The sequence below is a fragment of the Eufriesea mexicana genome, unplaced genomic scaffold (genome assembly GCF_001483705.2).
Source record: "Eufriesea mexicana isolate 0111107269 unplaced genomic scaffold, ASM148370v2 scaffold757, whole genome shotgun sequence".
Classification (NCBI taxonomy): domain Eukaryota; kingdom Metazoa; phylum Arthropoda; class Insecta; order Hymenoptera; family Apidae; genus Eufriesea; species Eufriesea mexicana.
The window spans coordinates 907,080-918,512 of NW_016908927.1; the positions used below are offsets into that span (position 1 = coordinate 907,080).

The 11,433-nt window shown below is 34.7% G+C and overlaps 2 protein-coding genes across 4 annotated transcripts in view; both read left to right on the plus strand.

The window, feature by feature from the left end:
• The first annotated feature begins 631 nt into the window (after nucleotides 1-631).
• On the plus strand, nucleotides 632-3,976 carry Pmp70 (ATP binding cassette subfamily D member Pmp70). 2 transcript variants are annotated; one of them, XM_017898995.1, is made up of 12 exons: nucleotides 632-829; nucleotides 896-950; nucleotides 1,023-1,210; nucleotides 1,297-1,366; nucleotides 1,535-1,632; nucleotides 1,822-2,002; nucleotides 2,072-2,284; nucleotides 2,362-2,431; nucleotides 2,523-2,998; nucleotides 3,087-3,386; nucleotides 3,482-3,643; nucleotides 3,727-3,976. In XM_017898995.1, exons 1-12 carry the CDS (start codon nucleotides 714-716, stop codon nucleotides 3,802-3,804), a joined length of 2,007 nt encoding a protein of 668 aa, XP_017754484.1. In that variant the 5' UTR covers nucleotides 632-713; the 3' UTR covers nucleotides 3,805-3,976. The 2 variants fall into 2 exon arrangements, with proteins under 2 accessions (XP_017754484.1, XP_017754485.1); XM_017898996.1 differs by having other exon boundaries at nucleotides 908-950; nucleotides 3,727-3,975.
• Nucleotides 3,977-5,272: 1,296 nt separating this feature from the next.
• Nucleotides 5,273-11,433, plus strand: part of LOC108546792 (midnolin) — a 13,433-nt gene continuing 7,272 nt past the window's right edge. For both annotated transcript variants that reach the window (XM_017899052.1, XM_017899053.1), the window contains exons 1-2: nucleotides 5,273-5,959; nucleotides 9,792-9,879. In XM_017899052.1, the coding sequence (XP_017754541.1) occupies nucleotides 5,493-5,959; nucleotides 9,792-9,879 (555 nt within the window). In that variant the 5' untranslated portion in view covers nucleotides 5,273-5,492. The remainder of the gene's footprint in view (nucleotides 5,960-9,791; nucleotides 9,880-11,433) is intronic.

The window sequence follows — 11,433 nt, forward strand, 5'->3', positions numbered from 1 at the left end:
CATATTTCTTCATATAAAAACAAAAAAGAAGGATTAAAAAATACGTACAATCTTGCAAAATGTCTATTTATCTATCTATCTAAATGCATAATGAAATTAATAAAAGGCATTTATTAACAAATTCTTAATCTTATTAAAATATTAATTTGAATTCACGTTATAATGAGAGGTAGGATAAATGTGAACTATGCAGTTATATATGTATGTATGTTGGTACTAATAGACGCTCTAAAAATTATTAGTTAATGTATTAGAGTTTCAAACAAATTATCTATATCGTTTAAAATATTTCTTATTTAAAAGTGCTTTTAATTAGTTTAATTAATGACAAGCCTACTGACTACTGTTTAACACTATCATATAAATACATACGTAAGTACTACTATTGGTAATATTAAATCAGAGGTTCATCGGTATAAGATTATCTAAACAGATTCTTGTACTTTGGCCTATTAATTTGGATACATTCATATAAAAGGGATTAATACAATAATAAATATAAAAATATCGACCGTATATGAAATCAATGGCTAACAGAACCGCGGCGAAGTAGTAGGGGAATGGCTGAAGCAACGTTGCTAACTTATCGATGTAGCTGATTCATCAAACGACTGCCCCACTACCTGTATACTTTCATGTTCAAGTGGACGTAGAAGTGTTGAATCCGTCGTAGAAGACGGTAGATTATTAAGTGATCCCTCACAATAGAAAGAATGGCACCGGCACTCAGTAAATTTGTAAGTAGACGTACAGTGGTTGGTGCTTGTGCTTTAACTACGTTAATATGGATTTTAAAACGGAGGAACCGAAAACAAGTTGCGAAATACAGGTAAAATTTCTGTACATACGTATACATGTGGTTATTGGAGCTGCCGTTGTGATATTAAACATTTAGTTTATCTCGTAGAAATGCTTGGCCCGTTAATGACATTCAGTATGTTATTAAAGAGGTAAGAAAAAATGATTTTTTATTATTGCATATATTTTGATAGTTAAATATATGGAACTAATTTTTCCTGTAGGTAAAACCAAAACAGCCAAAAGCTCATGTAAATGCAAGATTTTTTCGACAATTGCATCAATTACTCAAAATGGGCATACCTTCGTTAGTATCCATTGAATTTGGCTTTGTTCTTCTTATCGCAGGTACACTTGTTGCAAGATCTTTTTGTGACCTTTGGATGATAACTATAGGCACTTTAATTGAATCGTATGTAATAATTCTTTTGTTTTTCAATTTCGATTATATTACAGGTATCGTATCAAGGTGTATTAACTTTTTGTTTGCTTTTTTAGATCAATTCTTAGTATGGATGGACCTTTATTTAAAAAGCGTTTGCTTAAATTCTTGGTTGTATTACCAGTGGTAAGTGAATAAGTTTAATATACAAATATTAGAGAGAAGTTGCTTTCCTAGGCTGCTAATGAAATCTTTTCATTCAGGCTGCCAAGCAGCTTTATTTTCTTACTTAGAAGATATCTTCTTAACTGGAAGAAATTATTGATATAATCTTCCATGATTATATTTATTTAGATATCTGTTGTGAACAACGTACTGAAATATGCTATATATGAAATGAAGTTGAGGTTACGCACAAATATCACACGAGATTTAATGGATCAGTACCTTAAGTAAGTCAAACTCCGTTTCTTTTTTACTAAACCATAACATTAAGTGCAATGAAGTTTGTATAACAATAATTTATTATAATGTTTAGGGATAAGAAAAAAAAACCTTAATTTTTTTACATGGATTGGTATTATTTATGAATTTGCCTTTTAAAGTACATGAAATATGATTAATATTTATCATTTTTACAGAGGCTTTACTTATTACAAAATGAGCAATTTAGATAACCGTATAGCAAATCCAGATCAACTTTTAACCACTGATGTTGATAAGTTTTGTGAAAGTTGCACAGACCTGTACAGTAATGTTGCAAAACCTTTATTGGATATTTTCATTTATGTTTATAGACTTACAACTACTCTTGGTGGTGAAGTATGTGAAATAATTCCCATAAATAATATCATAATATATTTATATTAATGCATATAATGTATTTTATAGACGCCAATAATTATGCTTTCTTATCTTATTTTCGCTGGTATGCTAATAACTCATCTACGTAAACCTATCGGTCATATGACGGTGAAAGAACAACGTCTTGAAGGCGAATACCGTCACGTTAATTCGAGGATAATAACTAATTCTGAGGAAATTGCATTTTATCAAGGAAATAATAGAGAAAAATTAACTTTATTAGCTAGTTTCCATAAACTTGTAAGTTGTATAAAATATATGATAAACAAACTCTTAAAACTTTAATCCATAATATAAAAAAATATTATTTTTTATAGGTGACTCATCTTCGTAAATGTCTAGAGTTTAGAACTCTTATAGGAGTAATTGATAATTTCATTGGCAAATGTAAAACATCGTTACTTACGTAGTTAACAATCTAATTACTAGTCCATGTTAATTATAATTTTCAGTTTAGTATGATCTATTCTTTTTTCAGATATGGCGACTATAATAGGTTTCTATGCGGTAAGCATACCTTTCTTCAAAAAAAACCATCCTATCCTCTCAGGACCCCCAAACCATCGATTTAAGAGTTATTATACGTACGGTCGTATGTTAGTAAAATTGGCGGAAGCCATAGGTAGATTAGTGTTAGCTGGAAGAGAAATGACGCGACTAGCAGGATTCACCGCCAGAGTTACTGAAATAAAGGTCGTTCTCGACGACATAAATACTGGAAAATACGAAAGAACGATGGTTTCTGATTTCAAAGATGAGCCAATTGGAAGCCCAGGTGAAGGAAAAATAGTAAACAAAGATAATGTAATAAGATTTGATCGTGTGCCTCTGATAACTCCTAATGGCGATGTTCTTATCAGAGAACTATCATTCGAAGTTAAATCAGGAATGAATGTGTTAGTTTGTGGTCCAAACGGCTGTGGAAAGAGTTCTCTATTTAGAATCCTCGGAGAAGTAAGTTATCATAATCTTTTCTTCGATGACAGTTTAATTACACTTTACTCTTACTTATATTCCGATTTATGGAAAATTGATAAAACAGTTGTGGCCAGTTTGGAGTGGAACTGTTACTAAACCTCCTCGAGGAAAATTGTTTTACATTCCTCAACGCCCTTATATGACTCTCGGTACCTTGAGAGATCAGATAACTTATCCTCATACGAAAACAGAAATGATAAGACGCGGACAAATGACGGATGAAGATTTGAAAGAGTTATTGAATCTGGTTCAATTAAGTCACTTATTGGAAAGGGAAAGTCTAACGAATAGCGAGGGACAAGGTTGGGATGTTGTGGCTGACTGGATGGACGTTTTGTCTGGTGGTGAAAAGCAGCGTATCGCGGTACAATTTTTTATTATTTATTACAAAAACAAATATATATGTAAAACAGTTAAAACAAAATATAGGATAACATCAATTATAAACAATATTTATAGATGGCTCGACTCTTTTATCATAAGCCACAATTTGCAATTTTGGACGAGTGTACAAGTGCTGTTAGTGTGGACGTCGAGGACTCCATGTACTTGTACTGTAAACAGGCAAATATTACATTGTTCACAGTATCGCATCGACGATCTCTTTGGAAACATCACGAGGTTTGAAAGACATTCATTTCCTTTATTTCAAAGTAATCTAATTAATATCCAACAATAATAAATATATTTATATTTATTCTTAGTACTATTTACAAATGGATGGAAAAGGAAATTACGAGTTCAAGGCAATTGAACCGGATACGAAAGAATTTGGATCGTGAATTTTCATGTCCCTTGCATCTAGTTATACTGTCACAATGCAAGGGACTGTTTTATGTTCGATTAATCTCGAATAATTTACATGTAAATTTGCAGTGTACAGCGCATCTATGTATGTATTGTATGTATTTCTGTGTTAAAATTGTCTTGGTTCGCGAGTATTATATTATTGTATACTGTATATTTTTATACACTGTATTTTTATATACTGAATATTTTTATATCGATGTCTTTTATGAAAAGTGGAAAGGATTAACGTGAAAGAACGTTAACATACATTGCAATTTAGACCTTAACGTAATTGACTTGTTTAAGGACAAAAAATAATTTGTAATTTAAATGTTACTGTATCGATGCATGTTCTTCCAATTTTGTCAAAAAGAAGAAAGAAACTATGGGAACATAATATTTTGGATGTAACATTAAGCTATCGGAGTAACATATTCTATAACAATTATGGTTTGTTATGTGTAGATCACATTAATTAAACATTGCCAGAACATATATTGAATTGCTGGACAATAAGAATGTGTAATAAAATTCGGTGGTGAAAATCATATTATATTACTATTAAGTTCTCAATATTTACTCGAAGTATCTTTTACATATTAGAAGAAAACCATTTTTTAATAAAATTCTTTAGAGAATTTAAGTGTTCTTAAACACTAGTGTTTGTTGAAGAAGAATAAATGAATATCTGAACCCGTTCAAATTTCCCTCTTTTTAAACATGGCGTTGGTTCGTCTCGACGCTGCCATGTTGGTTGACCGTTGATCGTTCAGAGAACGCAGTATTGAAATATCGAGTGCTAAATCCTGACGTCACCGAAATTTTGATCACGTGATGAAAGATTTAGGCTTGGAGTGGGAATCCTTACTCCTCCAAACAGTATCCACCCCTCACCCCTACTCCGACCTTACGGAGGAGTAAGGATCCCTACTCCAAGTCTAAATCTACTCGTCACGTGACCAGAAGTTCAGTGACGTCACGATTTAGCACTCAATATCCCAATCCCAACACTGCAGAGAAGCTAGGCCGGGTCTGGGAAGCTAGCAAAAGTCCAGGCTTTCGGCTATTCAGTTGCTAGTGGCTGGTCACTGAGTTTGTTTAGTAAGGGGTTGTTTGCAGTGCGTGTGTGCGCGCGTGAGGTAGATAAGAATAAAGCTGGGAGTATTCTGTGTTGAGTAAGAAAGAACAAAAGAAAAGAATCATATCATGTATGTGTATAATAATGTTGAAAGAATAGTGCCAGTGAATTAAAACGTCGTAAAAGGAAAACGATTTTGAATCTATTTGTAGAATCGATTACATATAGTAGTTCATATACATTTTCAAGAATTTCATAAATTCTTTTTTTTTGGATTTGTCTCCACCTTTCTTTATCTTCGTCTCTCCCGTTTTCCTCTACCTATCTCCGCCTATCTTTTGACTGTGCTGATCGTGTCTCTTTCCTTGTCTTTCCCACCTCGTGGCGTGCGCGTTCCTGAAGACACCGTGGCCGGACCTTCCGCGATACTGCGGTTGTGCGACGCAAACGAGTGTATCTCGGACAACTAGGACGCCGGGAGCACAGGTGCAGGTGCGGGTGCGTGTATATAGTCGTACAAATCGTGAGGACGTAGGCTGGAACGAGGTAGGTGTGCGAAGTTGGCGACACGGTTCCATTGTTGTCGGTAGTTGTCGTGGCAGAATGGACGGTAGCACGGATCCTCCGTCAGACTTGACGGCAATGGATAGTGAGAACGAAGCAAGATCAAAAACGCAACAAGGCACCGACGATAGGACCAATTCTTCTGCATCATCTGGGACGGCCACCACCAGTTCCACATATTCTACGACGCAACCTGATCAGTCAGCAGAATATTGCGGTCAAGGCTCGATAAGGACCGGCTCGGCTTCTCCACTCCCTATGACCTCCTCGTCTTCTTCATCGTCATCGTTGTCGTCCTCCTCCACGCCGCCACCGCAACCGGGGTGTGGCTGTGTCGCCGCCACTGTCCTCGAACCCGACGAAATTACGATCAGCATCACGCCGACCACCGGTGGACAGTTTGATCTTACGGTCGACCGTACTGATACCGTTGAAAACCTTAAAAAGATCATCTCGAAAAGGTTGAAGGTCGCGAAGGAACGTATTTGTTTACTACATCGTGAAAGGTTGGTACATCGAAATATTTTGTGTATGTATGTGTATACACGCGTGTGTTACGATCGCTTTAAATCGTTCCAATTTGTTCATCGTAAATAATAGTCCTAACCGTTCGTTACTTAATAAAAATCGAGATTGTGATAGGAAAAAAGTAAAGAACAGAATCGTTACAGTAATATATCAAAGTTACCGATAAATCGATAATCCAGAAAATCGCAATCAATTTCGGTGAAATTTTCTCGCAGTTTGATTTTAAAGGGGAAATTAGGTATAGATCTCATTCCTTGTACTTCTCTCATTGAAAGAAAGAAAAAGAATGGTAGGTAAATGTGTACGCGATATCGTTGTTGCTGCGTGTATGGTGTGGCTGGAGAAGTGCGAGAGGAAGAACGAAAATAACGTCGACGCGACGAAAGAAAAGGAGAGAGTAGGCATAATACTCGTAGGCGTCGTGGGGGCCACCGCACGGGCTGATCCTCCTCCTTCGTGCAAGCACGCGAGAGAAACATGGTGGAGAGGAAGGTTGGCATACCATAGACTCGAAGTAGGAGGAGATGGAGGTGGTGTAGTAGGTAGAATATCTCGAGAATCGCGTTCTGGTAAAATGGAACGGTGACAGCCCTCTGCAGTGAGAGGTAGAAGAAGAAAGAAAAACAGTTGGATGGAAAAGACGAGAGACAGGGCTGACTATTCCCGTACACAACACATCGATGGAATTTTCTCTTCTTGAAGTCTAAGCCTTTTCGTTTATACTCATGTTCTTGGTCTTCACCGACGACTTCTCCATATTTTCTATAATTGCAATTCTTTAAACAGTGTCAAAGGAAAAGCATCGTTTGAGAATTCGAGTTTAAAAATGCACGAAGTGTACATTTCTCGAATTAAAAATTTTTAGATATTAAATTCGATTATATCTGTAAAAAAGAAAAAATTCAAGAATTCGAAGGAAAGTCTCGCTTTCTTTCCAAAAGTTGCATCGAAAAGAAACGAATGAGTGCCTCATTACCACTTATTCTCTGTCTGCCCTGCCAGCCAGTTTCAGGCGCAGGTAGCATACGCCGGTTGGTTCTTCGTACGCGTGTGTGTTTTCCTCGTCTCCTCTATCGGTGTAAATGCGACACGTGCACATGCGAAACCGTTTGTCGTTTCTCTTTTTATGTTTCGTTCTATACTTCCACGACTTTGTATGCATATCGCATTAAATATAAAATGGATTATCGATTTTACTTTGTTCATATGAGCTTAATTTCCTCTGTGAAAATATCGAAATTAACCGGTATTGGTCTATCCCGTTTGTTGCCAACTTTTCTTCTTTTCATTAAATTTCATGCCACATATGCCTTTTTAAGAGCATCGTACTGTTTTGTCGAACTAAACCAGTGTTAACTAATTTTTTGTGAGTCGGTGTCACATGGATCATTGAAGGCTTTTTCAGTCTATATTAAGAATAAAAATTGTTTTAAAATTGAAGGATACAATTATTTGCGTTAAAGTTACCTTTGAGATATTTAAATAGATGTTTTATCTAAAAAGGTTATATCTTTTATTCGGTTGCAATTCGAATCACGTTAAAAAACAAGTTTTTAGAGATAATGCAACCTTACCTTAACTGTTTTGTGTCACTATTAAACATGTGTCATCGAGAGTTTCATACCTGTTAGTCATCCTCGTTGCACATACAAGGAGTAAACTTTTCCATCCAATTATTTTTATCATCGAGGCTTATTTAAGGATTTCTTGTTACGATAAATAACAAAATTGCAAAGTTAATGTAATTTATCATTTTGTAATTAATACAAATTTTACAGATTTTAACAACGTGATTTGAAGGTTACCAAAGGTCTTTTTTCGATAACCGTAGGTAAAGAAGAAATCGACGTTTATTATATCACAGGCATATAGACAGAAAATGTCTCTGAATTACGTTACTTTTACTTTTGTATTTATATTTGCTCGGATTTCGATGTAGTTTATTCTTAGCACCATTCGTGTGGCGCGCTTTTCTCTTTTTCATTCATATCAGCCTGCACTAGAAGTATATCATTTAGTGATTCAATCGTTATGAATACTGATTTGTGAAATGGATAAGCTTCCCAGAAAATATGTCTATATCGTAAACTATATTATTTTAAACGTATCGTATAGTATAGTATTATACTTTGTTCGTTAGATAAATTTAATTTTAAAGATATATCCATATAAAAGTGTAAGGTAGTGAAATTAGTGTTTTTGTTGATTCTGATATAACAGTATTTTTTAAAATCGACTTTAAAAAGAGGTTGTGAAAAGGGATAAAGGTCAAAGGCTTGATCTCACTAGGATCTTCACGAAAACCGTTAAAACTAAGTAACGCCAGTCTCGGGAGAATCTACCACCCTCGTATTTCCACTTTCAACCGACCAATCGCCAGAGGTCTCTGTACTATCTCGATTCATCAACTAGAAATTCAATTGTATAGATAAAAAATTGCTCTCTAACGACAGAATTAATCAAGAATTGCTTTATATTCTACTTTCGTGTCGATGTAAGTCATAAAATGATATTTTCCTAAAAGTAATATCGAAGAAATTCGTGGAATGTAATATGCATTTACAGAATTGATGCCAACCATAAGAACGCTGACGAGGGATTGTTTGTATTTTCGCAATCGTTTCAGTGACTGTTCGGTTAATATTTTTGAACATATGTTAACTGTACTGTACGTTGTGACGAATAAGAAACACAATTGAAAAATATATCGTATGATTGATCTATCTTGTTTTTATTAAAAAAAAAAAAAAAAAAAAAAAAACGTTGCTAATAAATATCAGTCGGGCGTTACCCTACGTTGTATAATCACAGTGATGCTAACGGACGTAACAATGGCGTACCGTCGGCTAGATTCTCGTCGTTGGTTAAATCCTAATATATTTTAACCAGTTGTATCTTATTTGCGAATGATATCGACCAAGATTTTCATGCCTTAATTTTAGACCAAATAAATTTAAAAATGAAAGTGAAAATAAGATTAATATTACCGATATCTGCGTTTGTGTTAGACAAATATAATCAAATAAACAAATAAGATGGGAAGGAGTAGAATAGCGAAGAAAATTGTAAACCTATCCAAATTGTTCTTTATTATTCGTCGGTAATAAAAAGTATTTTGCATTCTTGGAGAGTTAAACCTTTTTCTAATTATGCAAAATATAAGTATAACGTGTCTCGGAGGTAAACATTCTACGAAATAAGTTGCACAATGATCTTCGCGACATTCCAAGTCGATATCAATTCCTCGTACGCTATTTGCGGCTTCATTCGATGTCTGCTATTGCGATAATGCGACTTATCGTATTGTCTAATCTCTCGAATCATGCCGCTCTGTTATTGCTATTTTTTCTCCCTTGCTTTCAGCCTGATGACTAACATCCGATGTCATCAAGGTTTTCAAAGCTTCGGATTTATAATTTACGTAACCTCACAGCGTGTCACAGCTTCTAAGGATCGTTGTAATTCATTACACGTTCGGTTATTCATAGATTATTAGTTAAAAACAGATAAATGTTCTTATGGCAGTAATTAATAACCAACGATAATCTTGTGAATAGTCGTCTGTGAAATATAGCATAACAATTAGAGCAAGAGTTTGTAGTTAAGAAAGGTTCTACTAATGAAAATGACGGTACCATGCTTTGTCTGATAAGCGGGGTAACGCCTCAGTTGTGCTATACTTATCTCTAATTATCAAAGAACGCGTCATAGAATAACATACACTTCAGCTTAATGTGTTCCACAATTTTTGCGACGATTTCATCAGCACGAAATACGAACAACAAGTTTGACTTAAAATTTGTATTTCAGACAATTACGCGAAGGAACGCTGGAAGAAAATCGTTTACAAGATGGCAGTCGGCTCACATTGCTACCAAGCGTGGAAACTGGCCTATTGGTAAGTCAATTACACGTTTTTGGTAATAAAAATCTTACACGCTCATTTAAATTATAATATTGTTACCGATATAAATTTCATTCTTGCTTTTCTCTAATGCAAGCTAACTAATCGTAATTAAAAAACTTTATAAAACATCGTTTAATAAAATTACCAATAAGTAGTTATATCGCAGTGCTAAAAATAGTTGGCAATATATCTTTATGGCGTGTTTGTAATATTGTTCAGAAGTCCAATTTTTGCGATTTCTATTAAAAAATGTTTCTTTTCACCCTACGAGTAATCTATAGGAGAGTTCTCATTTAAATAATTCAAATGATGATGATGATGATGATGATGATGATGATGATGATGATGATAATGATAATAATGATAATAATAATAATAAAAATAAAAATAAAGAAAACGTACTGAGCTGTGATCTGGATAAACGCCGTTAACTTCGCGTAACATTCGGTCACTTGGTTTCTCGGTCACCAGTATCGTCAGTGCTTTATTTCCCAGTAGTATTGCGTCACAGCTTTCTTCATTGATCCTGGCTATCCTTCGATACCATCGTGACACTTTAAAATTATATTTAAAATTATTTCAGTCGCCAAATTTCTCTAACGATTGTACTTACGCGACAATTACAATTCACTTATCTTTAAATCCTTCGTCCAAATCAAAGATATCTACTCGTGTCCTCCATAATTCCTGCATAATCAATTTTTCATTTATTTTACGGTTTCATTTTTCTATATTCAACATGTTATTCGCTCGATTGAAAAGAAAAAAAAAAAGGTTTTTTAAAGATTTCTTTCTCATAGGATCGAAGTTAAAAGAAACAAGTAGCGATTGTTGCTAGATTATTCAATTTAAATTGGTAAAAACGAAGCCGGCTACGCATATGCTGAGTATACGCACATGATATGCATAGGATAATGTGTGGTTGCTCTGTCACTGAAATAGTTGTGTGCTTGCATAGAAGCATTGGCAACAGCGCTGACACACGGGTCCATATCGCGATCGAGACTCATCGCATGGCTGTCAAGGGGACTGTCCACTCAAGTCTCGGTCACTCGCAATTTTAAAGTGTGTCCGTGTATAGCATATACATATATGTATATGCGTGTGCAAAGTTATGCTTTGCAACCACGATTACCGCTACGTACTACTCATATTGTTACACACTCACTATTTTTCCATGGTTGATTATAAAGAAACTAAGCGAGACTTATGCCGCTTTCGAATAACGTAGTCTTGATATAAACACTTTTAACTTTATATTTTGTCCATATAGTTTTGCATTTGCAATCACACAGAAAGATCGTGATTCTAATACATTTTTTTCAACACTATGGAAGTATAAAGTTCTATATGAGTGTACCTGTAAAAATAGTAGTATATAGTTCATAAACATGCAGTAACGGTTCTGGCCTTTATTTGTAGGTTTCTTAATCTCTCAGGTTATATCCTCAGAATGGTTTGAATTTTTATTTTCATTAAAACCGATAATCTAAACCGAAATTTTATGTATATATGTATATATGTGTGTGTATATATATATATATA